Source organism: Macrobrachium rosenbergii, chromosome 31 (assembly GCF_040412425.1).
Source record: "Macrobrachium rosenbergii isolate ZJJX-2024 chromosome 31, ASM4041242v1, whole genome shotgun sequence".
Lineage (NCBI taxonomy): Eukaryota > Metazoa > Arthropoda > Malacostraca > Decapoda > Palaemonidae > Macrobrachium > Macrobrachium rosenbergii.
In genome coordinates this window covers 18,457,446-18,485,386 of record NC_089771.1, presented here as the reverse complement: position 1 = coordinate 18,485,386, position 27,941 = coordinate 18,457,446, and the positions used below count along the sequence as shown (strand labels likewise).

Below are 27,941 nucleotides of genomic sequence, written 5' to 3'. Positions count from 1 at the left end.
AAAATTAAATATGTTGGTACATAAATGTATTTTCAAAGTGAAGTAAAAATTGAACTACATGTTGCATGAACTTTTTTGTGCATATATCCTTAGTTTTGAATTATGTTTTGTCTTGTAATGCTAATTTTACATTAAATGTAACAAAACTAACTGCTGTGGTAGAGCCTAACAATTGGCCTTCAACACCAGTACCAGATTCAAAGGGATTTCACAGAAAGGCTCTGTTTCTTGGTATTGAAGTCTGCATGGCTCAGTAGTGTCCTTTGTTTACAGAAGCATGGTGTGTAAGTGGCTGTCGCAGCGACCGGCCAACTCATATTCTCTCTCTGGCCAGCTCTTGGTGACCACCGGTACCAGCCCTGACCACAGTAGTCGGCTAGCTGCAGCGCTGGATCTGGGGGGCTTGGTGTCCCTCTACCATACCCCACCTCCTCCTCCTACCCCATCTCCAAGTAATTTTACCCAGCCTTTCCTTTTTCCCCCATCTCCATCCAATTCTGCAACTTCCCTTCTTACTGGGCTTCAGCTTCCGACTGGAGCATTTCAGGAGCCCAGTTCTGTCCCTCACTCCCGTGAACACTCTCCTCGGGTATCATTAGCAGCTGGAACACTAATACACCCATTGCCTGTTGGTAATGAAGGAAATAATGCTGGGGAGTTAACCCTGGCTGTTCCTCGACAGGAACCTCACCTGAACCCCAAAATCCAAGCCTTGCCTCGTCCCCGGGGAAATCAGCGCTATGATGAATGCAGTAGCACGCCTTCTTTGAGTAGTGAGAGCGATCCCAAACGTGACAGCAGTGGACAGTCTTCAGGAGAGAGTGTAACACAGGCAGTTGCACAGCTGTATGCAATGGAACCTCAGCGTCTGGCCCAGGTACCAGAAGATGCAGTCACTCTTGGTCCTTATGGGCCAACACCCCTTGGCACTCCACGGAATCTTAATGGTCCTATAACACGCACAGCTAGTGAACGAGTCTCTCGACAGGAGACCTTAGCCCAGCTCCAACGTCTTGCATGGGCTAGGCATACAACAAAATGAGACTTGCTGTCTTTGAAAGCAGTGCAATTAACAAAAGACATAGTAAAAACAGTGTCACAATAGTTTATATACTGTTAAAATACTTAAGTAACAGATAATCATGACAGCAGATTGTGCCACAAGTTAAGTACTTTAGGGGTGATGCATTGTGTAATGGACATACATACGGGTGGTTATGTGGGGCATATTGTTTTGGGCATAGTTAGATTGGGTTGCTAGCACCACCTCAGACTGCACCCCTTTTAAACCTGTGATAACAGTTCAGTGTCTCAGAATGTTTGTGTTGTGTGTAATACTTGAGAAGTACATAATGTGAAACAGTCCATTACTGATTTCCTCTGAACCTGTGTGCAGGACAAATAATTTCCAGTAAGAGTGAAAAAGATGTAAAATGTATTGAGAGTTAAAAAAAAGCCAGTCACTTCTTACCTATAAGCAGCCTCTCCTTTTAGTCTTATTAAATGTAAGTATGGTAATGTATTATAATTAAGATATTTAATCTAAGTTTAGAGACAGTAATTGAGTCTCCATTATGGGTGAATCTATTGTGAACTCATATTACGTGTCAAGTGGGAAGTAGTTTTGCCCATGGACTCATGTCTCCAAGAGTGACCTAAGGAATGTTCAGAGTTGTCATACTCAATGCCATATCATCTGTTGCCTGACGGGGACCAGATAAAGGTTATAGCACCCTTATTAGTCATGTCACTGGCAACGCTGTATATCACCATCATTATTCCTTTGTACATAGTACCAGTCCTAGATTAAGATACACCTTCCTGTATATTTTTACGTATTGCTTCAGAGCTCAGCAGAAGACAAATCAGACCAGTAAAATACTGTAATTTAAGCATAAGAATCTGGAATCTCTAGTGACCACTACATTGTAAATACTGTTTTCTTCTTCCTTTTTATGAGTTTTCAGTACAGTACCTTGTGAATGTAATTCCCAGCATTTCATCATGTGTATTTATTTGTCATTATTTTATTTACTGTAACCTTCATGTCATCACTTTAACAGCATCGATGACTTCTTTAGTTATTGTGCCAATTCAGTGCCAAATGCTTGGAGACAGAATGTGTAACGTAATGCTATGCATGCTGTTCATTCACTTCCTGTTCAAGCAATAGTTGATGTTGATGTGCTTGTAACTGACATTGCTGTAAGTGCATAAAGTGTTCAGAAATGCTGTCATTTTCAGTATGAATTTTTTTAAAGATACTAACGACTGATTACTTGATACTGAAAACTTTTTCTGTAAATACTCTTGGATGATATTACAATGGCAGAAGAGGAGCCATAGATGTTCACACCTGCACACCAACATCAGAGCAAGGTACTACTTTTAGTCAGCATAATTTTATTTTATTTATTTTTATTTTTTCTTTTTGTTTATTTAATGAGCTAGTCTGATTTTAGTTTGTAGTGGCTGCTCTCCCTTGTCACTTAAGCCAAATTACATAAGCATAGAGGGATCATGATGCTTGTTATATTTTTTGAGAATGCCAGTTCAGCCTTCGCTCTCCTACTGGTTTAGGAGGGATTGCAAGGTTACATACTGTGTAGCTTGTTAATGTAGAAGTTACAAAGGAGAGGATTAGTTTAACCAAAACTCCATATGTGATGTTTGTTTCAACAATCATGTTGGCTAAATTGTAGCGATGCTTAGTTACCCCCTTTTTTTATTTAGATAGAAATGTATAACTACCACTACTGTTGTGAGCTTTAAAAAAAATTTCTAGCACATAATTGTTTGTCCCATGTAAATCTAACCGTGATAATTGCTAACTGTCCCTTTGTTTTATCATAAATAACGGTACAACTATTTGCCACATCCATCCAAAGCATCACAAATAGTTTTATGTGCAACTGATGTAACTGATTTTACTTGAAGTATAGTTCCTCTTAAAGGGATGTATCCTTTAATGGACATCAAATTTAGTGGATCATGACAGACGTAGCTGTTGTATTATTAAGTACATATTTTCCTTTTAATGTAAACTGTTGTATTACTTTATTTGCATTTGTGGAAATTTTAAATAGAACTACATTTTGATTTGTAAAGTCCATTTTATTGCAGAAATAGTGTATGTTCAGAATGAATATTTTTCATTGTGGCAGATCAACAACGTGGTCACTGAATTCACCTAGATCAGTTATGAGTTTCAACCTGCTAAAATACCTTTGTATCCTAATGTCACATATCTAGAAGCCAGAACCTCTAGTTTATGTACAAATACTGTTATGTAGAACTTGACCTTCTAGTTTTGAAAACAACTCCTGAAGTGAAAGGTGAGAATTATCTTATTTTGTAATGGTATATTGTATAATATGAATAAAATGAATGACCTCTCCTTCATTGTTGTTTCCACACTCTGTACTGTTATTTGTTAATGAGATGTCCAGATGTCTGTACTGTACTTAAGATTTTTTTTTCATCTATCCTTCAATAAAATTATTTCCGGATAATTCTACATCATTTAAACCTTTGAATATCGATCATATGCAAAGTCATTTACGAAATTACAGTATTTGGCTAATAGATCCCAAGGGTGTTTAATGCACTTATAGTAGAAATGCCTTGAACTAACAGCCAATGCTGTTCTTGAATGTCATTACATAAGAAGATGATTTAACACGAGGAAAATAAAAAGAAAGTCCTCCTGATATCTATTCCTTTATTTCTTAGTTATACTGTATCTTATATGTGTATCATTACATGTTAACGCTGAAATACACATATCCATACCCCTAACTGAGATATCAAAGTATAAACATATTTCATATTTACTAAAATTTATTGATCTCGGATGCATAAGGAGAAAATGTACACATTATAGTAAGGTGTTGTGTTACCTTTGATGCAGTTTTTGATACAGTATTCCACCATGATTCCAACAAAACTTGGTTCAACAATAATTTGACTGGTTTTTTAGTGCCCCAATCCTTAACTATGGAACTTTTATGTAATTAGTGACTTGTATGTGTGCACATACACATACACACTCCCCTACTGGAAAGAGACGGCGTCATATGGGTACAGACTTCTGATTCCAGCAAATTCTGGTACAGTATATATTTATAACTAGGTGACTTGTGAGCTATAGGCCAGGAACAATCCACAGAACTAGGAGACGTGGCTATTCCTGTACCATTGAGTGTTCCTTGTAAGGACGTGCTATATATGGTATGCTTAGCTTAGAATATTCTAAAAGCACTAAAGATTCTGTGCACTATTATTCCCATGGCCTAATATGCATTGCCTTCAGTCATTCCCTTTTCATACATTCCTTTTGCTATGTTCAAAATTGTCTGCTCAAGTTGAAGAGCTAATCCTTCTGATAAGCCATGAGTCTAGAAATTTGATATAGTGGTTATACTGTACTTCTTGCCCTTGCCCATTTACAAAAAGATGAAAAAAAATTCCAATTTGATGTCTTGATCAGTCTCCAAAAGCATCAATTACTTTTTGGTCCACAGATGACCTATCCACCAAACTGCATTTGAATCAGTTCTTAAATTTTTGAGGTACTTTGTAGACAGCCATCCAGACCAACAAATCAACATTGGTTGCTTTTATAAATACTGTATGTATGCTGCATACTTTTCCAGAACAAAGAATATGAATTCAATAGGACACAAAGTAAAGTCAAATTGCTTGAATAAATCACTGTTCTGTATGTAATATTAAAATGAGAAGTGATTAGAAGCAGAATAAATAAAAATAAGAACCAGAGTAGCCTAGTATACAAAACTACATTCAAAGAAATATAATTTTCACTGCCGAAAATGGTAGCTACAAACTTTGACAAATTTTCAGTTCAGTACAATTTAGAGAGCACATCTTGAACAGTAGTACTTATTTCATAAGGAGGATATGGATTTTATACTAAAATGAATTAAAATAAAAATACTCAGATATACATACAGCATATGTAAAGCATGTTGCTATGTATGATCTAATATGAACTGGTAAGGATACTTTATCGTAGTTTGTTTACTCTTCTTGTTGCAAGATTGGAAATGTGACTGTAATGTAATTAAGAGAGTTTCATCTAAAGGGAGAGGAGCATAGAGGATAAAATGGACGAAATCAGGGCTCGGATTAAACAGGTAGGTAGAAGGAGCATAAAAGTAAGCAGGAACTTTTTGTGGTTATAGGTGGATGAAAAGAGGAAATAAACAAAAGTAATGGAAGAAGGAAAGGAGAGGTATGATGGGGAGGAGAAAGAGATTGAGGTACAGTTGCATGACATAAGATCATGTACAGGTATGCAGGAAGGTGGAGAGGTAGAGAAAATCAAAAGATAAAAAGAAGGTAAGTAATGAAGATAGAGGGGTGAATGTAAACAGGAACTTTGGAGGAAATAAGTGGTTTTTCTACAAGTAAGTAAATGTGACACAGGTAATGAGCAAATGAATGTCAGAGTAAGAGACGCAAATGGGAAGATGCTGTCTGAAGTAAATACAGTACAGAACAGACTTTATGAAGGGTGAATTGTGAAGATTGTTGAATACTAAGTGTGCATAAGAGGCAGAACTGAACAATAAGAGGGGTTAAAGTAAGTTGAGGTATGCTTAAAAAGCAAGTGTTGAGGGTTATGAGAAGGGAATTAAGGGGTTGGACATTGGAAAGACATTAGGAGTCAGTTTAACTCTAATGAGATCCTGTGGTATGGTGGTGACTAGTCATGGTGTATAAGGTATGAGTGAACCAAATTCCTGAGATGCATGCTAGTGTTGCACCAGCCCCGTTTTTTTTTTATTTTTTTTTTTTTTTGCCATGCCCCTAGGTTAGGTTAGATTATTATTTCTAGAGTAATTTGGTGTGGGAAACATAACGAGATATTTTCAAGAAAATTCTGTGATTAGTTTTTAAGATATGGCGTCCCGATTTTTTCAGGGAAAGGTCCTAGTACTTTGTTACATCTCTGGAAAATGCATGCGCGAGTGAGGGAAAGGTTCTGAAAGAATTTCTGAGAAGAATAATGGTTACTTTGTATAGGGCTAGTAGTTATAGAGGAAACGGTCAGCTTATAGTGACATAATGTTAATTATCAGTAGGGAAGGTACAGAATGTGAAGGGATTTTGATTTGGAAAGCAAGACAGATAACAGAAGAATAAATTGATGAAAAACAGTATATGTCTAGACAAGGAAGTGGGTGCGTGGAGGAGCTGTTGTTACGAAACAGTTAAGTGAGAGGTTTGAAAATAATGAAAGCAAATAGAATTTTTATTATGTTTTCCTACATTTTTGCTATATGGAATTACTTTTTCCTATGTGACTTTTGTCGGAAATATATAGTTACAGAAATATGGGTATGATGCAGTGATTTAAATCTTTTTTCTTAAATTACAACATTTAGGCCTACTATTAACCAATGACTAACATTTTATTCAGCCAAGGTTAAGGTACAGTACAAGCAGTTAGATACCGTAGACCATGAAAAAATATTCCCTAAAATAAATGGCAACATAACAAACATGAATTGTAAGTTCAAAATTATACTTCTGCCTTCTTGACTAACCCCTGTTTATTTATGTTTGAATGGTGGTTGCAGTTTTATTTAAATTTACGTTTAGTGGTACTGATTGAAACAAACCTTTGCGGTTTCTGCAGGAGGCCTTCATCCACGATTCAGCAGTGTAAGAACATACTATGCGGTTATCATGACCAACAGTCTTTTTCTCCAAATTCCCTTTTTGGGATATATATATATATATATATATATATATATATATATATATATATATGTGTGTGTGTGTGTGTGTGTGTGTGTGTGTGTGTGTTATACAGTTTCCTTAATAGCTTTATATGGGGAGAAAGATGGTAAAAGTCACAGCGTCTCTCAAAGGTAAAGAATTATGTTCCGTTATTTATATTACACTTCTCTGTCAGCTGAATTGCTGACCTCAAAAACATTATATTTCGTTATCTTTAAATATATTATTAGTTTATTGTGTATTGCATAGTTAATTGTGCATATTCAGTTGTTGACAAAGTGTATTGTAACTTTGTAAGACGCAAGACGATAGTTGTCAGACGTCACCTGGCCGCCATTCACGGAAATTTCGTCCATTAGAAGTTTTTGTCAAGTGCCTCGTAGCCTTTAGTTTTTACTTTTTTCTCAGTGAGAATGGAATCTTTTGAAATTCCGGCAAAGGGCATTTAAATGAACATGTCTTCGATAATGGGACTCAGATTCATCGGTTACACGAATATTGAAAGTATCCAATCTCGATCTCAAGGTAAGGAACTACCATGCCTTTGTAGGGGAATGCTCCCTCCATTAGGCTTAACTAAGTGCGTTTTTCTGTAGAGTTGAACTCATCTGTTCAATATCTAATAACATATAGGTTGTAAATGCAGGCTTACGTCAAATAAAGTGTTGATGGGAACATAACCCATTTGCATAGGCCTAACACCATCCACAATTAGGCTACAGGGTTATTTAGTTGAAACGAGCTTGGATTTTCTCGTTTGTGAATAAATTCCCAAAGAGTATTGAAACTATACTTAAACTTTAAAACCAAATGGATAACTAGGCTAATGGAATGTAGATACTTTTATAACAAATCACAAACTCTCGGGATTGAATTGGCAGGCGCCTACATCAGTATGCTGTGTGACTATAATAGTACGCCAATGACGTTGGACGTACCAAACCAGAGGTTTACTAATACCTAACCTAACCAAGTCTGTAATGCTTAGAGCCAGCTTATAGCCTATTTATTAGCTTTACGACACATATCAGTTCAAGGGTAATAGCCGAAATGTTTAGGCACTGAATTTTTGCTAGTAGGCCTATGTACTGCCTTGTATGGGAGGCCATGTGTTTCGTCATCCGAGGAATATTTGCCTGCGGGGTACTGAGCTACCGTGATTATAAGGGGTTGAACTTAATGTGCAGCTGCCTCGGAGGATGTCCATTTTTGTGTTTTAAGGATGGGGGATTATTTTAGTATGATGTACTAGAATTACTTTGTGTAATAATGCCTTTGCTGCATCCACAAGTAGTAGTATTATATCAGTATGTTTTGACCTCGTTTATTATCTCCTTGTGAGTTAGAGGCTGTTCTAACCAGTAGAGATATCCATATTCATTTGGAACTCTTAATGCATGGGTTAGCTGTCATGGGTGGGGTTGGGGGCAGGCCTAGCAATGGATGATCAGTATAGGTGAGGCCTGGGTTTTGTAACACAGCAGCCATGTAGCTGTTTAGTAAGTCATTCACTGATTTAATTTTTTGCACAATGTTGGAGAATTCTACCTATGTTTCCTGACAAGTGTAAATGTCTCAGTATTACAGGGTTAAACTGGTATTTCTTGTAGAACTGTGGACCATGTTTTCTCAATTTTATTATTCAAGTTTGGGTCTAAAATTTGTCATCTGCTTCTGGTCCTACCTGTATGTACATTGACTGTCGAAGTTTGTTGGTACAGGTCATAGCCTTGAATTTAAAGATAATTTTCATTCTTCAAAGATTTTCTGTGTATCCTGAATTTAGACCTTACCTACCAGGGTACATGCTGTACTTAATTTTGGTATATCATTCGGAAAATTTAACCTGGTAAATGTAATGCTCTTGGAATAATACAGATGTTCTGGAATGCAAATGATCAAACTGAAGCCGCTCACCATTCCATAATTTTAAAAAATTGGTGAGAGCTACTCATGAGCTTAGTGTAAACTACAGATAAAATTATTCATGTGGATGTAATGCAATGTAGTTAACAATGAAAACGGAAGGTAGGTAAGTTTTTGTCTTTACAGTATATTTAAATAGTAGCAAAAAACCATATTGATTGACCCTGACTAGGAAAATATCTATTGTTTTACGAAGAAATCACAGTCCCCAACTGCAGATCACATACGTTCTACTCTAGTTAGTCATAAAAAGTTTAAAGGTAGTGATAGCAGGCAACCCATGATCATTATACAGTTATTCTTCACAAGTTTTTTGCTGACAGTGTAACAGCGGGCCCAGGGTACATCTTGTTATTTTTGCTTTTGTAGTTTGCCATTTACACAACTTTGCAGACACGGCATATTGTTTTGTGAAATTTAATGGTCCAATATTGCATTACCAAGCATTTTCAGTTTATGATTCTCTGTGTGCATTGCGGTCATTTTATAATAGGAATTGCATGTTAACCAGTGTCAAGTTTTGCACTGCTTTTCGCTGTGTGCTTGCCAATTCCTATCACATACTAGTAGAGATGCAGCTCTTTAGTTATTTTTTGCTTGTCTCACGCACTGGTGCAGTTCATGTTTTCAGTTATCAGTGGAAGATATAGCATGTTCATGTCTTCCTTTGATTCTGATCCATTTGTTTTCCTTTTAGTCATATATACTTATTCTTCCTCCAATGAATAAGGTATGTTCAGTGCTCAGTGGATAGCAGGAAATTGGAAGGGGAAGAGAAAGTATTATTTCCTCTGGCTTCTTAACTCAAGGTATCTTCTCGTGCACTTTCTTCTTGACACCACCTCCTCTAATCAGTTGTCACATCTTATCGTGCCCTTTCTTCTTACCACCACCCCCTCTTATTTTGTTATTCCCAGGTATGGGATGATGACCTAACAGTGAGATAAAATCTCCTCACTCACTGCTATTACTGTAGGAGCCAGACTCTTGGCTCAAATGTAAAGCTTCTATCAGCTCCTTTTAATTATCTTGATGCAGCAGGAGGGGGTTAACAAGCTACCCACTTACACTTTTCAGGTCTCACTGTAATGGTCACTGTTGTCGTGGCAGAGGGTCAGTGCTAGGGTGTTGGCCCTCTTACACCCAACATCAAAAAGAATTTATCAGTTTTAGGTAAAATCCTAAGTCAGTTCTCCTTATTGCTGGACTCCTCCCCTTTCTCTCGTCCCTTATTGTCAAGTCACTATTTGGTTGGGGATGGTTGGAGGTCGTGTTTGAGGAGGATGGGATCATCACTAAAGATGGAATTATGGCAAAAGTTAACAATTATCAGCTCTCCTCTTTTGTTTGACCCACCTGTTATGATTACTTAGAAGGCAAACAATGTCTCAACCATTAATTCTTTCCATATTGACTGGTTTCACAAATAAAGTAACCAAACTTTGAAGGTGATAGGCCTTGTAGTAGGGTAGTGCCATTAGTGCACCTCTCATTGACCTCTGGCTGCAACCACCTTTTAGCCTTTTACTTTACATCCACCCCACTAACTTTCTTCCATTTGCTGCCCAACCTTTCTAACTGTTACTTCTTAGTGCAGCTGTGATGTTTTCTCCCTGTTCAGAAGCAGCATTGCTTGTGATCATTGGTCAGGATGTTCACCCTCACCAACGAAAGGTCTTGCTGTCAAGGAATGGGATCCAGGAATGGAAAGGAATGGGAGTGCAAGTATGAAAGGGCGGTTGTGCCAAGTGATAAAAGTACGAAGGTACTTGACAGACAGAGCGATAGTTTGGAAGGTAAGTTACCGAGCTAATTGAGTAAGTGAGATTGGAGCACCTTGTGCAGATGTGTTTGGAAGGGAGCTGGATTATTGGAAAGCCATGGAATTGCAAAGCATATTTTAAAGTATGCCTGGGAAACTAGTAAGGAAAAAGTTCGTTATATATTTTTAAAAAAAATTTTCAAATTGATAAGAATACCGAAATGAAATGAAATGTCCTGATTCTCAGTCTGAAATATTTTTCCAGTTGATTTCAGATGACAACCACAGGAAGGTAGAGAAAAAAATTATAAATAAATTTTTACAGATCTATGGACATGGAGTGTCCTAAATACGCTCCTTTGTCAAATTTATACGCTTAAAATTGTTAAATTTTGAGCATTTATAATATGAAACATTAAACAAAACTGATTTTAACGCCTATGTATGCGAAATGATTAGACAAAGTCTTCTGTACTGACAGTTATTAATGTTAATGTTTAATTTGTTTTGAAAAAATTCTCATTTGAATTTTGGAATTTTTTTAAAAATCAATCTAATTAGACTTCAGAATAGTGTAACCAGTATTTCTGCCCCGTTTATTTTGATATAAAATTTAAAATGTCAGTTTGAAATCTATTTACCGAATAATAAACAATAAAGGCATTTTTGTCATTTTAAATTTCGTCAGGACGTTAGTGTTATCCGATTGGCCGGCTGCCTTTGTGTGTGAGATATCTGAATAAGGGAAATGTTCGAAGAAAATTGGTTTGTGGAATAAACGTTCATTTGTAAGAATATGAATGTGAAAAAGGAGACTATAAGAATTATAGGGGCGTAAACTTACTCAGCAGATAAGCGGAGATTTTGAGTTAAAGGTAGTCTGATGAAGAAGGATTGAGAATGGTGCTTGTTTATAAAACGGAAAGGGTGTTTGGATCACAGGTTTGTTATCAGACAGCTATATGAGAAGTCCTAGAGTTAAGGGAAAAAGAAGTTGAGGGAAAAACAGGATGCATGTTGTTTAAGACAAGGCCCCGTAGTTTAAAGGACAAACCGACACCATAGACCCCCGTTATAATATATGTTGGTTCTCGGATTTGTTTAAAATTCGTGTCATTGTCCAACAACACAAAATTTTGTGAACCAGAAAATTCAGCATCTAAGCTTACACAGTTTACGTAAAAAAAACGTAAATTTTCATAATTTATGTAAAAGAAAGTTGCAGCCCAAAATATTTTTCGATTCGACAAATTTAACGTTATAAAGTTATATAAAACCTCATTGCAATTTGTGTGGTAAATTCAGATACAGATTTTAATTCTTATCAGCTAATATAAATTTTGAGAAAGCGGCAAGAGGAAAGTTTATTTTCCTACGGAAGAACATTGAACCGGGGTAACGAGGTAGTTATAGTTGGTATAAAGTTAAAGGGGCGAGTTAAAGGGGTTTAGGGGGGTGAGCTGGAGAATACCCCTCACTCAGCTGCTGTCGCCGGCCTGGCCCGGCCAAGGTACGCCAAGTAGTGATTCTTTGACTCCCGTAAGGTGAAGGTGATTATTGCTCTGCTGTTGACTGGAAGGTTTGAACTTGTGATTTTGTTGTTCGACTTTTGTGTTTGCTTGGGTAATGGCCTCATTCAGAGGTCTGAAAGGTGTCAGCGAGAGTAGTGAACCTTCATGGAATACGTTCAGAAGCTGCTTTGTTGTAAGGGTACACTTGTCGTTGGTTGGTGAAGGCTGAGTAGGTAGGTCAGAAGAGTTAGCCTAATACTGTTTCATCGCTGCAGATCAGCTGCGATTTGCCAGGCCAATTCTTGGCATCACGGAACTTTGAGACAAGGGCGAGTTGGAATCCAACAAACGTATATAGCGTGTGCATGTACACAGAGGTACCATGCATTAGAGATATTAGGAACCAATTCTATGAAGTTAAACTTTAATACTTAACGGAGAAATGGCTTCATGTTATATATACAAAATCAAATAGCCATAGTAGTAGTCGTATTGGATAGTCTTACGAATCGAATTAATATTTTTCATCGGCCTTGGGGACGCGAACCCGCGACATCTGTGGGGCATTCCACGACACTAACCACTATACCAGCGGACCAGTAAGTCATTTATAAGAAATAGTTTACTTAAAAATATTGAAATAGTTGAGTGTATTGACAGCCCGGTATATAGAAGCGTGCATATGAATAAATATATATAGCAATCCCCGGAAAGACGTGAGCGTTTTCCCCTTCGTTTTCACTGCCGTCTCCAGAAATCGCTATTACGTTTGAGATATGTCTGTTTCAAAGGAGGAATTCAGTTTTCCTTTTCAAAACTTATCAGTCCCCAAAAATGTTGGTGATGCTCATTACATGGAGTAATATAATAAACCAGACACAGGCTAGGCCAATGTGGTTGGTCGCGTAGAACTTTTATGTAGTTTGGGTCTACATTTATGGCAGTTTTTAAAAGATTTAGTAAAGCTGTGACACTTAGAATTTTAAAAAAAGACGCCAACGAATGTAGATAATACTTGAAGGTTTCACCGAGAACAAGTGAGGTGGTTGTCACAATAATTTACGCGCGCGCAAGCGCTTACAGAGAGAGAGACACTGTACAGTATATACAGTACATATTTTTATATACGTGTGTTGTGTATATATGCATATGCAGTGCGTAACACGAGTTTATGCAAATATTTTGGGAAATGAAAGAAAAAGTTATTATGAGCAGAAAATGTTCTATAAACATGCATTTTAAGGCTTCGTTTAACGGTGAGGGGAATTTAAAAAAAACCGTTATCGTCAGCGCTGCTTTCATGCGACGGAGGTTGATAACGGTAGGTCGGAGTAGCCAGGGTTGGTTTGGGGGAGGGGGGAAGGTAGAAAAGGAGGATGGAGCGATTAGGCCGATGTGACTTAAATACCTCCCACTCAAATGTATTTTTTAGATTTTGAACAAAAAAGATGTATGTATCATTGAAACCACCTCCCTTTCTATCAATGGTATTCATTGGACACCGATAAAAAAGTAAGCCTGATTGAATCACCCCTCCATCAAAGGTAGGTTATTCATTGAACCCCTATCCAAGATTTAAAATGTATTTTTAAAACTTGCCTTCTCCATCATAAGTATTCATCAGACACAAGTCATAAGCGTTGGCCCAGTCATGACTCCTGATTCAACAATTCTGTGACTAGCGGCAGGACAAAGTATACTTTAGTTTACCCAGACCACTGAGCTGATTAACAGCTCTCCTAGGGCTGGCCTGAAGGATTAGATTTATTTTACGTGGCTAAGAACACATAGGTTACCTAGCAACGGGACTACAGCTTATTGTGGAATCCGAACCACATTATAGGGAGAAATGAATTTCTCTCACCAGAAATAAATTCCTCTAATTCTTCATTGGCCTCATTCAAACTGGATGGTATCTAATGGAGTATTTATTCCGAAAAAGTTACAAGCTTTCTTGGACAAACAGTCCACATTATCAAGTATCCGTACAATGAGGAGACACGTAGTCCAGCTGTATTTATATCTGTGTGCTGGGTACTTTTAATCCTATAATCGCCTAGCTCCTCCTGTGTGACCCCCACCCACTCGTGATCTTGATGTTTTTCTGCTTCCTGCTTCCAGGTGTCCGTTTTCCGTGCGTTCTCTTGCGTTTTTCCTTAGTTTCCCTTGCTACTGTGGAGTTTACGATTTTTCTAGATATGTTGTCTTCAAAGCCGTTTCCGGTGTTCCCTGCCATTGTGTTGTGGGCGCAAGTTATGAAAGCGTTCTATACAACCAGTCTGGACGATTTGTTGGTGTTCCTGTACAGAAAACTCATATTTTCCCAGTCTATTTTATGATCATTTTCCCAACAGTGTTTGGCAACTGCTGACGTCTGATTGTAATGCCTTATGTTCTGCAGATGTTGTTTGCTTCGCTCTTTACATGATTTGCCAGTTTCGCCAAAGTACCCGAATTTATCCACTTTTATGCAACTTCTACCATACAATATTTCCGTCTGTTCCTCCCTAACCATTGTTGTTTCGATTTATGTACAATCACCACTCTGTATCAAACTGTATGTATGTTTCTGTTTGTGAAGACGCCAAACGTTTTGCCATTTCACATATATTATGCCACTGCATTGTATTTATTAATGTTTCGAGTCTCATGCAATTGGCCATATGTGGAATTTCCTGGCCTTTCCATTGATATATGTTTTATCACAGTACGTTTATTATGTCTCTCACAATTGCCATCTTTTTGTCTGCCGACAAACACAGATGTCCGAAACATTGCCTCTGTTTTGCCCTGTATGTGTAGATGTTACTTGTGGCGCCGCATTCAGCCACTAAATAACTTTGAAGATTCTGTATATTCATTTACGGCTGCTCCTATGACAGAGCCCGTGCTGGCACAAGACCACAATCTGAAACCGGTCAACACCCACTGTAGGTCACCTGGAACTTGTCTCATAATATATGTATGTATATATATAGAGAGTATATATATATATATATATATATATATATATATTTATATAAATTATGTATATGTATGTGTAGAGTATATATATTATATATATATATATGTCTATGTATGTATATATATATATGTACAGTATATATATTATATATGTCTATGTATGTATATATATATAATATAATTATGTATATCTACATATATGTTTGTATGTATGTATATGTGTGTTTGTATGTATGTGTTTATTTATTTCATTTTACTGAATTGGCATTTTCTGTATTCAGTAAACAAATTTCGTTAATAAACAATATCGTGCATAGCTCTTCCTTAGAAATACCACTTATTTATTCATTCATTCAAAGCATTGTACAGTTTCCTCTAATAGGGCTAGCACTAGAAAAAGACTAACACAAGAGTCAGTGCTATATTCATGCTTATAATTGCTGAAGAATGGATGAACCCCAGCAGTTTTCACGTACACTAACATTTATCCACTTTTACATTTTTCCATGTTTCTGACCTCTTCAGTTCTTTCCTAGCCATATACACTACTAAAATAGATTTGATAAAGAGCTTTAACCATTTGTTCATTACATTTGACTTTGCATTTCATCTCTGTAAAGGAAAGTTGGCTCAAGAATCCTCTCATGTGCTCTCACCTAAGCATTGATAGACAATTCCCAGCACGCGTCCGTAAGGCCTAGGCCCTAAACCTCCAAATCTCAATCCATAAACAATCCAAGTCTTCACAGTCCTTGCGTACACTTGCTACCTTTCTTTTTCAAAGGCGACTGGGTTATCAGCAGAAGAACTGGCTTCATCCTTGGTGTAAAAGGGTAATTGAGTCTTATATCATCTAATGAAGAAACCCAAATCATTATAAGCATTCGAATTTGTAATTTGAGTGTAGCCTTAAGAGCCTTTAAATTTGCCACTCCAAGATTATCCAACAAGCCTTCACTCAATATCAGGAAGACTTAAAAATCACCTTGTTAAAAAAATATATTTTTCTCAGTGTTATGACAGTGTAGACTTGGTTCTTAATATGGAGTATTCCATATACTGTAATAAAAGAAAAAATATCAGGATGTCTGCATTGTTATTTCTACGAAAAGTATGCAGGTCTTGCAGAGTGCCCTTGGTGGAGTGGGACTCGTGAAAAAAAAAGAGGTGGTAGTAACACTAACTGTACCTGTGCATCTTGCTCTATGGTCATGGTGTTGAGTTTCAAGTTCTACTTCTGATAACTGGTACACTTTGATTATCGGACTCACCAGTACCGGTACTTTAGCAAGTAGAGATCCAGTTATCCTCCATCTCAGAATAGCACATTGTACAGTTATTTGTTAGTCCTGTGGAGCCATTGTCCCCCTGACTGAGACATTTTTGTGCCTAAATATCTCATAACGTGAACTGTACTTGTAATGTGGTACAGGTAGGATTTGATAGGTTGACAGAGCTATGGAGGGTGATGGAAATGGGAAAGACTTTGAGGCCAAGCACTGATAACTAATGCTAGAGGGGATACATGTTAACAGAACCTGATCAGTTGGCATTTCAGTGAAAAACTCCAGTGTTTTTTTTTTAATCAAATAATTATTCTTAAACAGTTGAACAACATCCGAACTTAAGGATGCTACGATTGTGTAAAGTCCCTGCTTAACGCGTTCTCTGTGGAGAACATCCCGTTTTCTGCGGTTCCTTTCCCGACCTAAGGCCGAGCGGAATATATATACAGTATATATATCATCACAATTGTAAACTGTGTATATGTTGTCTTTCCAAGCAATCATGTATTATGTACAAATAACCAGTTATTTATTTCATATGTCAAACATTGTTTATCACTTTGGTATCTGTATGAACCTGTCCTGTTTTTAAGGAACTATTTTGACCTCGGGTCACCTGTTAATCTTTGTACCAGCGGTCTTTGCGAACTATGCAGATGTCCGCATCCTGCTTTAATAAGCAGCTAACTTTCATCAGTAAATCAGCAGTACTTGTCTCCCTGCTCATTATTTCGCACCTCTCTCACAATTGCTTTGCGATTTAACCTCATTTCTAAGATGTACACATATTCCTTGTGCCCAGTGTCGGTAATTTTTTAAACAATTAGGAGTGAAATGTATAAAAGATAAATGCATTGACAAATTGACCTTGCAGCGTGAATTCACAAAGGATAATACTCCATGCATAGTTGTTGTTCTAACTTTTGAGCCTCGTTCCAAGCAATGAAGCTTATTATTCTTTAGGTATAATTATACAATTCGGTGCAAGGTAATTTCAGTGGTCTGGTGATGTTTTCCAGTTCTGGACTTGAATGAAGCTGGGAATTTTGATTTTGCTCTTCCTTGCAGTGTATTGTTAGCCTCAACCATGGGCTGCATCTAGCCATTTCTTATGATTAGTTGGAACTGCTTTTCGCGGTGTAAATAAAGTCATTACTGCATTGTGATCTCCATAATACATATACCACTCCCTCAGTTTTGTTACATCAAAAAGTGGTTAATTAAAAATTATTGTAGGTACTTTTCCAGTGTTCAGATTCCAGTAACATATTTCCACATGAGGATCATGGCTGCCGTGTGTACAGTTTGGTAAGATAAAAACTGAAGGTGAATTGATGACACTTTTATATGTACGCATATCTACTGCCGGTTTTTTTTTTCCTCGTTTATAAATCTTGTGTATTCAAGTCACAGTTGCTCACTCACGAAGTACATCTTAGAACTTCTCTTAGTGAAGTGAGACTGATTATAGAAACTTAAACATTCTTTTTGTCAATGCTCACGAAGACTGCTTCCAGTGTAGGGGGTAATGCTTTTAGTTCATCTCATGTAGTGGACTGTAGGCATCATTATATGGTGTTTGCAATGTCCTTTGGGCCTCTAGCTGCATCCACTTTTTAGCCTTTGACTTTACCTCCATTCCTGCTTCCTTTCTGCTGTCTTGCTGTCCAACCTCTGTAACTGCTTCTTCTTAGTGCAACCGTGGGATTTTCTTGTAATTCAATCATTAGTTTCCTGTGTGTCATGATCTTTATTTTCTGGATCTCTCTATCTTGCTGCCCAACCATCCTAACTCTATCTTATCACTGTTAAGTGCTAAAAGGTTGAAAGTGTCCCAGTGCTTGGCTTGACACCAAAATTTTCAAAACTCGAACCATCAGGACTGCTCTTTCCCCAAATCACTGTACAGAAATTGATAATCCTGTGACTGCACTTTTCAGCAACAATTTGTTCTTTTATGGCCAGTGATTGAAGCTGTGTTCTTGCTTCTGTTCTTCTTGACTTATAAATTCTTTGTCACTTCATTCGTGGCCAGTGTATATCATTTGCTCAGGTTTACGATGCAAAAGAACATGGTTACTTGTTGAACAGGCCTCTGTACTTTAAGTTGAAACAAGTCTGTTTGTCCATCTCTAAAACAGTAGATTTGATGAAACAGGTGTACATAATTACCGTTGCCAACTGAGGTAATGTCTGTTGTGCTGTAAGTTTTGTTTGGAAAAGCAATGTTTAATGATAAATCACAAATTTTATACAGTACAGTACTGTATTGTATTTTAGATGAAGTTTAAAAATAAAATGTTTTGAGTTATTACAGCAATTCAGAGTAATAACAGGCAAGGTCTAAGAAAGCTTAGAAATATACCCTGCATAAGATGTACATATGCTCCAGGGTTGTCGTAGTATGAATTGATATAGTAAATTCATCCCAAACTTTTTGATAGTGTTATTGGCTTTTGTAGGAAAAGACATAGGATGCATTGTATGGTGTAGAATTTTTAGTATGCAACTTGTAAGCTATATGAAAGTGCTAAGCATTATGACTGTTTTGTCTTTTTGAAGCATGGGTTTAGGGGGTTTGGAATCTGGTAGGTAGTTGTTTATTAGATCTAGTATTGTTTTTATTTGTAGTGTTAGGGAGCAGTGTTCATGATTAACAGATGTCCCCAGTGTCATCAGTCAGATTTTATTCCATTTCACTCTTATGGCGGTAGGGGGTTATCCCTTACTTTGTGCTTTACTAGGCACAGTATAAATTATACTGGAGGTTCTTTGCACAATCCCTTTTTAGGCTGCAGTGTTGCTTTCTTCCTTTTACTCGTCATTCATTCCCTTTAGTCATCTCCTACTTATGATCTGTTCAACTTCTTAAGCTTTACCTTGCTCCTGTTTCCCGTTCTCATTCCAGGACAAATTCTTTGCGCAAGCAATGTCTCAAAATATGGCTGTTTTATCTGTAAACTATTTTGATGATTCATACATAGATGCTTTCTTAGGATTTAGTTTTAGATTGCGAACTGAAAAAAAAATTATATCTGCAGTCTGTTTTGAAGGTTATCTTAGTTTGCATTTCATTTGAAGATGATTGAAGTTTCTACTTTTCCATTTCAGGTATATCCTTCTGCAGCACATTAACTGTTAATGATTGAGTATGGAATCCTACTACATATTTGTTCGTTGATGTGTCCCATTCTAGAGGGTGAGGAGATAAACCCATGAATATAATTCTTGACAGAATTTACAGCTCTTATAGAGTGAGTGCAGGTGGATTGTGGTCTTAGCGATATTTTGTTTTCAATTGCACTTGTGGCTTCCCAAAAATCGGAGATTTTAAAGGCCTTGTGGGCTACTAGAATCAGAACCGACCATTTTCCTTCTGAATTTGGATCTTGTGTATGTTGTATGCAAGTAGAGAAGTATAAAAAGTGAGTTAAGTATAGTATAGATGTTAGCTGAAGACATTCCCTGAAGTTTCTAATAGGATACTGTTCCAGGGAATTCAAGGTCTTATCATTCACCTTTGGATTGATTTCAACTGTATTCACCAAACCCAGTTGGTAATGTTTGTTTTCTTGGAATTATTTTTGTCAAATATAGGGAAGGTCTTTAGTGCAATGAAATTTTGAGAACTGGGAAGGGAAGGAAAGACAAAATGCATCAAGTTAAGTATTAATGGCATGTAGTTTTACTTACTATATTTGAAGGATCTGTTAATTTTTACAGAAGAAAAGTTACCCAGAGTGGCAAGGTTGGAAGAATAATGAAACAGTAATGTAATCCACAGTAATGTAATCCAATGTCCCTGAAGTTCACGTACGTTTGAAGTCGCTGAAAATCCTAGATTTTTCAGAAGAAACCCTGGAGAAATTGGGAGGGTTTGAGTAAGGAAGGGCATCTGTCGGTAAAACAACTACCAAAGCAAATTTTGAAATGAGCTGTATAATTAGTGTAGTAAAGGTTCATTAAAAACAGCAACCCCAAATAGGGATTAAACTGAGATCATGATGGTAAGTTGTCAGAATCAAAAGTAAAAGGAATTGGGTAGGTTGCTTTTTTTTTTTAATTGTGACCAACAGGGTTTTAATGGCTGACGTTGCCTAAGGATAAATTTCATGTCCTGAGTGTTCATTGCATAGGGATGTGGTGACCACACTGATTTATTTGGTGCATTGTGTTTGTAAGACTATACAGTACTGATGATTGTGATGGTCACGCTAGTTTTGTTGTTGTGTTTAGTGTCCTATGCCGGTTGGTCACCGTGCAGCCATGACCTGAAACCTTGGACTCTGCTATAACCTGTGCACTGTGGTATTCAACCTTGAACACAAGTTCCCATCAGGGCATGCTCAGGCACTACTGTTGTTAGGTATGTTAAAGGGGCTGGTTTGAATGCAAAAATTACTAATATATCAAGAAAGTGCACTCTTATCATTTTTGATTGATACATGTTTGGTGTGCAGACTTAAGTTTGGGAGTTAATGCTAGACATGTGACCCCTTGAAGCAGTCAGAGGTTTTGCCCATTACTAACTCTTGCATAGCCAATTTAAGTGGTCTTTTAGGCTTTTGGTGTGTCACCTCTTAACTGGCACTAGCATACAAGGAGTATGATGGTGTTTAATGAATGGAACTGAATGTTTTCTTTTAATTATTTCTAGTTTAAAAAAAGTTGCAATTAAAATGCAAGGGTTGTACTTCAGCACATGTATTCCATCATTTTCAGTTACCTAAGTTATAAATTCTTCTTTAAAAACTGTAATTTAGTTAATGAAATTAGTAAAATTTAAAGACAGATCTTTCTGGCCAGCCCTGGAAGAGGTAAATCAGTTAGCATAGTGGTCTCGTTAAACTACTTAATACTGTACTAATACTAATTACTGTGTTTTAATTAATTGAAAAATGGGAATTTGGTCTCATTTCCTTTTATTAAGTCGTGTTGCTGTAAAGTAACTTCTGTGGATAGAATTGAGTGATACACTTTTCATTGAGCGGAAGAGAATCTGAATAAATTCATGAAGCTTAGAATTGTGTAACACTGCATAAAAAATACCTAGTTAGATACAGAGTGATCGCTGATCGTGCACACACTGTGATGCACTTATTTACTTATATTTGCAGAATACCCATACAACACAGAGGCTCAATATAGAAACGTGGTTCTAAATCCCTGAACCAGAGCACATCTCATGATGATGAGCAGTATACAACTACTAAGTATTGTATACAGCTAACTGCTGCATACTGTACTAGAAATTATATGCTGCAGGATAACAATTGTACCATACAAGCATTACTGTTGCCTAGACCTCAATTAAGTTTAAAAAGTATAAATTATCCTCTTAACATTTTTGAGAATTGGTGTTAAGCATTGCCATTCATGTACGTTTCATAAATTTTCCTAAATTCAGTTGGTGTCTCTGCCATGTTAATCATGTAGTTTAAACCAAACTGAGAATCGGAATACAGATCAAGGGTCTCCCTCACATTGGGCACAAAATACTCATGCATTTAAAAAAAATGGTACTACGTTCTCTTTCATTGAAGCAAATTGCTAATTGCTCCTCTTTGAGAATAAGGGGGAAGTATAATAAGATGTTAGTTTACTTTGTGAATGAAAATATTTTAAACCTGTTCTTTGGTGTTAAAGATGTATTTATGCAATTTTGTTAGCATGAAGAGTTCTGGCTTAGATGATTCATGTTCAAGTAGGTATCAACAGAAAACACTAGTTGTGACCAGAATATTAGTTCTTTATGAATTACTGATTTTGGTACAGACATTTTGTTGAATGAATTGTCCAAATTGCAACATTGAATTTATAGCTGTCATTTTTTTCATTACAGGTTATGTGAAGATATATACTGACCTGTTCATCCTCGTCATATGCAACCTTCAAGTTCTCTTATGTGGCTGATGAATGGATAGAACAAAAACTATGATTGAAATGACTTTCCATACACACACACACACCATTCTCTTGAAAAGACTGGATTCAGTGTTCATTAAATCAGTGTCATTATTGTGATAAAATACTTGAACGAGACATCGAGACCATTGCATCACGCTGCTAGACTCATTGGTCTTCCCTCAGCGATTTGTTCGTGAATAAGCATTGTGAATGGAACAAAGTAAAGTTAACAAGGTTTTACAGCTTAATTAAGAAGAAACTGCAGGGAACAGATGAAGGTCACAAGGCAGAAGGTAATGCATCTGGGGTTGAAGGAAAATCCAAATACAGTACTGTAGAATCTTTAATAACATCTGTGTTGTACTGGGGTTCAGCTTTTACCTCCAGCCTGGATTTACTCCTTCACTGGGTACATGGTTATTTTGAACCTAATGTAAATGTTGGAATAGGTTGGATTCCTGCCCATGTGGGCATGAAAAAAAAGGGTGCCATGTTGAAGTAATTATACGATTTCTTTGGATTAGTCATACTCATTTTACCCACAAATAGCCAGTAAATAGCTGTACATTTCCAAACTTCAACCAACAGTACTGTAAGTGTCAAGCTTTGGAAACGAATTTTCCTGGAATTTTTATCATCCGATTACACAACTATGAATTTAGAAAATGAAGTTATTAAATAAAATTTAGATTTTTCTAATGAAAACAGTCGTTGGGTAAGCTTATGAGAATCAAGTGTTGTGGATCAGTGATTTGTTTATGTACCTCATAGTTATACAGATACATAATAATGATAATTTAAGAACATATCTTCAGGCAAGTCATGTCAGGCCTAACAATGTGACTTTTGTGGGCCTTTTAAAATACTGAGCAGTATAATTGTAAAGGTGTATCGTAATTCTTTTGTGATTGAATATTTATTTTATTCTTTACAGTACTTCTAACTCTATATTTGTTTAAAGGAGCAATTTTCACACCAGTATTTCAGTATAGTTAATTTTTTTTTTTACTTTGTTAGGCTCTCGAGTACATTTTAGGAACGTCGTTAAACACATTGGTGGTCAATTCTTCAATTACTGTATGAGTAATGTAATTTTTGCTCTGTTTTTCTCATATGTTAGTCTACCATACCTTTATAATTTGATGGGTCATTTCTTCCACTTGTAAGCCCTTTGTTGGCCGACTCGGTAGAGATTCAGACTGTCATTCGATGGGCCGGAGTTCAATTCCCACGGCCGGCTGATGAAGAGTTAGAGGAATTTATTTCTGGTGAAAGAAATTAATTTCTCGCTATAATGTGGTTCGGATTCCACAATAAGATGTAGGTCCCGTTGCTAAGTAACCAAATGGTTCTTAGCCACGTAAAATAAGTCTAATCCTTCGGGCCAGCCCTAGGAGAGCTGTTAATCAGCTCAGTGGTCTGGTAAAACTAAGGTATACTTACTTACTTCTTCCACTTGTGTGTACAACATTTAGAACCATGAATGTTACTGTCAGTGGTGATGGATTTAGAAGACTTGTCAGTGTATATGCAGTTAATCTGTGTGAGATTATAAGATTATTTCCTTGAGTACAAGCAAATTGTATCAACTTCTCTCCATCAAAATATTTTCTTTGTTGTTTAGGAACTTCACAATACCCGTACTTGAACTTGTCCTTAATGTGGGTTGTGTGACTTTCATACACTGCAATCCAGTGTAGAAGGAAAATTAAAAACACCACGCTCCAGTAGCTGGCTCATGTGTGCAAGGGCTCTCAAGGTTACCAAGTTCCTTTATGGCTAACTTCTGATTTCACCACCACCTGAATCATTTCAAGTTTTTCTTGTCCCATCAACTGTAGTAGGTCTAACCTCCTTCCAACTAACATGTTCATGGAATAGCCTTTTTGTTTTCATGTACCCAGGTATACCCCACAGGGGAAAATTCTATGCTTTTTCTCCCCTTACTAGTCCTTTCTGACATGATGTGCTTTGTCTCTGACCTTGTACTTTACCAAGATTATTTGCTCACAGCAGTCATTGTGGCTATGCTCTAAGAGTTGGTGAGTGTCAATACTTTCTGGGCCCCATCATTGTGATCTGTTTTCAGAAGCCGAAATCCAGGTGGTTCTCATATCTGATCTTTGCATAGTCTGGATGGTTAACACCATTTTTACTAATTGAATCAGTGTTTGGTTGGTTGGTTACCATTGAAGTGAAGAGATATCAGAGCCTGTATCTGCTAGGCATTGCCCTCATATTGAATGGATGATTCTGACTCATTCCAATTCTTTCAGCTGGTTAGGCCAGGTCTAACATGCAATTGCTCGTTCACCAAGTACAGGTATATTTTTTAACCGAGGAGTTCCTTTTTCACGACTAATAGGATGGAACTGCCTGATCAACCTCCCTGTAAGTGGTCTAGTTGTGAGGATTTTTTGCACCTGCCATTTTCAATGACCTTTTGAGAGCTGGAATAAGTGACATTATTTTTTCCAGTTCTTCCAGCATTTTATCTCTGAGTAGAGTTAGCTTTTTTGCCTTGACAAATTGGATCATCTTTGGGCTTGGCAATGCCCCCTCTGCCTTTCCTTGGTAGGGAACTTGACCCTTCTTTATTCAGGCATATGTCCCAGAGGGGCTGTCTATCTCTACTGCAGGATCCAGGTTTGCTCCACTTCTCTTCATTGGTTCAGTACCAATTCTTAGTGAATTGCATTGTCTTGAAGATTGTTTAACAAAAGTTTCTTTCATTGCCAACTTTTGCCTTGCAGTTTTGGGCCTTGTATTATTTCAAATCTGACAGTAATTGATTTTAAATTAATTGAACTAACTGCTTGTGGTGTTCATCCCCTAATGAACACTACTGTGAAGCAACGCATGTCTTGTCTTTTAAAGGTCATGCTTATATTACTCGTGTGTGTTATATAACCAGCAAGACCCAGTCACCAAAATGTAGAACAGCATATACAATAAAACATAATCCAAATGTATATAAAATATTGAAAACATCCTTATAAAGAATTCTCAAAAATTTCAGCCCAGACTATTATTAGAGTTAAGGAACATTTCCTCAACAGTTGGGTTAAACTATTTATTAATAAGAACAATAATGCATGACTAGCCTACTCTCTTTGGTCTGTGGCTCATTCCTTTCCTCGGGACTCTCTAATGGACTTTTTTTCAGCAAATTTCACTTCCAGGTTTGGCCTTGTTTTCTTGAAGTTGGTTAATTGTCCTACATTTCAAGCTGTTATACCTCTAGTTGCTGCTCCTGGTCAGTTAAGTCAGTCATTATGGTTCAGTTTTGATAGTATTTTCACTGACTGTTCTCTCGAGTTGCACTACCTGTAGAGATGCTTCACCTTCAGTTCCCTTGCAACTGGTTTTAATAGGGTCGTTGGGCTGGTTTCTAACCCTTTTGCCCTAGGAGTCTTGGATTACTTTTGACCTAATATTCCAGGAGTTCCCTTGGTCTCTTCTGGATTCTTTCACCCTGATGGCATTGCATCAGCTCTTTGACCTCCCTGGGTTAAATTAATGGGTTTGTGAATCACAATGGCCATTTTTTTTTTTTTTTTCATACACAAAACCACTAGTAGCCAAATTGCCCTCTTCATGATCCCTTGGCTCTTATGCAGCTGGATTCGCTTATACAGTACACAAAGAATGATTTGGTCAATTACATGTGGCCTTACAGGGTAATGAATCTGGCAAACTGTTCTATTGAGGTGTTCATTCTGAAGAGAATGCAATATTGCAGTAATATAATTTCTTCAGACTTATCACGCTTTAACTAACCCATGGCTGCTTGTTTAGTAAACTCTAATAGCAAAATCCTGGGATACAGGGAATGCAGGTTAAGACTTACAGTCAAACTTATCTTTAGTGGTTGCCTAACTTTCAGTCAACGTAATTCAAGTATTGCCAACAAATTTGTAAGAAATTTTTCCAGAAATGTTACTTTTTCAGTTTATCCAGTTACTATTAAGTCTTTAAAGGGTTGCAGTTTACAGTAATGATTAATATAGTTTATGTAGAGCAGATATCTCGGGCCAGCCCTCACGAGAGTGAATCTGGCAAACTGTTCATTGAGGTGTTCATTCTGAAGAGAAATGCAATATTTGCAGTAATATAATTTCTTCAGACTTATCACGCACACAACTAACCCATGGCTGCTTGTAGTAACTCTAATAACAAAATCCTGGGATACAGGAATACAGTTAAGACTTACAGTCAAACTTATCTTTAGTGGTTGCCTAACTTTCAGTCAACGTAATTCAAATTGCCAACAAATTTGTAAGAAATTTTTCCAGAAATGTTACTTTTTCAGTTTATCCAGTTACTATTAAGTCTTTAAAAGGAGTTGCAGTTTGTGTAATGAGATTAATATAGTTTATGTGGAAGAGCAGATATCTCAGGGCCAGCCACAGAGTGAATCTGGCAAACTGTTCTATTGAGGTGTTCATTCTGGGAAGAGAATGCAATATTGCAGTAATATAATTTCTTCAGACTTATCACGCACCAACTAACCCATGGCTGCTTGCTTAGTAACTCTAACCAAAAATCCTGGGATACAGGAATGCAGGTTAAGACTTACAGTCAAACTTATCTTTAGTGGTTGCCTAACTTTCAGTCAACGTAATTCAAGTATTGCCAACAAATTTGTAAGAAATTTTTCCAGAAATGTTACTTTTTCAGTTTATCCAGTTACTATTAAGTCTTTAAAGGAGTTGCAGTTTACAGTAATGAGATTAATATAGTTTATGTAGAGCAGATATCTCGGGCCAGCCCTACGAGAGTGAATCTGGCAAACTGTTCTATTGAGGTGTTCATTCTGAAGAGAATGCAATATTGCAGTAATATAATTTCTTCAGACTTATCACGCACAACTAACCCATGGCTGCTTGCTTAGTAACTCTAATAACCAAAATCCTGGGATACAGGGAATGCAGGTTAAGACTTACAGTCAAACTTATCTTTAGTGGTTGCCTAACTTTCAGTCAACGTAATTCAATATTGTACAACAAATTGCGAAGAAATTTTTCCAGAAATGTTACTTTTCAGTTTATCCAGTTACTATTAAGTCTTTAAAGGTTGCAGTTTACAGTAATGATATTAATATAGTTTATGTAGAGCAGATATCTCGGGCCCAGCCCACGAGGAGTGAATCTGGCAAACTGTTCTATTGAGGTGTTCATTCTGAAGAGAATGCAATATTGCAGTAATATAATTTCTTCAGACTTATCACACCAACTAACCCATGGCTGCTTGCTTAGTAACTCTAATAACCAAAATCCTGGGATACAGGGAATGCAGGTTAAGACTTACAGTCAAACTTATCTTTAGTGGTTGCCTAACTTTCAGTCAACGTAATTCAAGTATTGCCAACAAATTTGTAAGAAATTTTTCCAGAAATGTTACTTTTTCAGTTTATCCAGTTACTATTAAGTCTTTAAAGGAGTTGCAGTTTACAGTAATGAGATTAATATAGTTTATGTAGAGCAGATATCTCCCAGGCCAGCCCTACAGAGTGAATCTGGCAAACTGTTCTATTGAGGTGTTCATTCTGAAAGTACAATATTGCAATAATCTAATTTCTTCAGACTTATCACGCATAACTAACCCATGGCTTGTTTAGTAACTCTAATAAGCAAAATCCTGGGATACAGGAATGCAGGTTAAGACTACAGTCAAACTTATCTTTAGTGTTTGCCCTCAACTTTTCAGTCAACGTAATTCAAGTATTGCCAACAAATTTGTAAGAAATTTTTCCAGAAATGTTACTTTTTCAGTTTATCCAGTTACTATTAAGTCTTTAAAGGAGTTGCAGTTTAC

General features: G+C 36.9%; 1 protein-coding gene and 1 long non-coding RNA gene across 14 annotated transcripts in view; both read left to right on the top strand.

Annotated features, from left to right (window-relative positions):
- The window catches only part of LOC136855385 (carboxyl-terminal PDZ ligand of neuronal nitric oxide synthase protein-like), a 514,751-nt gene extending 511,239 nt beyond the window's left edge, over positions 1-3,512 (top strand). For 8 of the 12 annotated variants that reach the window (XM_067132320.1, XM_067132323.1, XM_067132319.1 and 5 more), the window contains one exon: positions 335-3,512. In XM_067132320.1, the coding sequence (XP_066988421.1) occupies positions 335-1,042 (708 nt within the window). In that variant the 3' untranslated portion in view covers positions 1,043-3,512. The remainder of the gene's footprint in view (positions 1-334) is intronic. The other 4 variants (XM_067132325.1, XM_067132324.1, XM_067132326.1 and 1 more) reach the window with 1 other exon arrangement.
- Positions 3,513-7,049: 3,537 nt separating this feature from the next.
- LOC136855384 (uncharacterized) lies at positions 7,050-25,094 on the top strand. 2 transcript variants are annotated; one of them, XR_010858015.1, is made up of 3 exons: positions 7,050-7,293; positions 19,329-19,471; positions 22,060-25,094. It is a non-coding gene; the product is annotated as an uncharacterized lncRNA (long non-coding RNA). The 2 variants fall into 2 exon arrangements; XR_010858014.1 differs by lacking the exon at positions 7,050-7,293 and adding an exon at positions 11,962-12,035.
- The last annotated feature ends 2,847 nt before the right edge of the window (positions 25,095-27,941 follow it).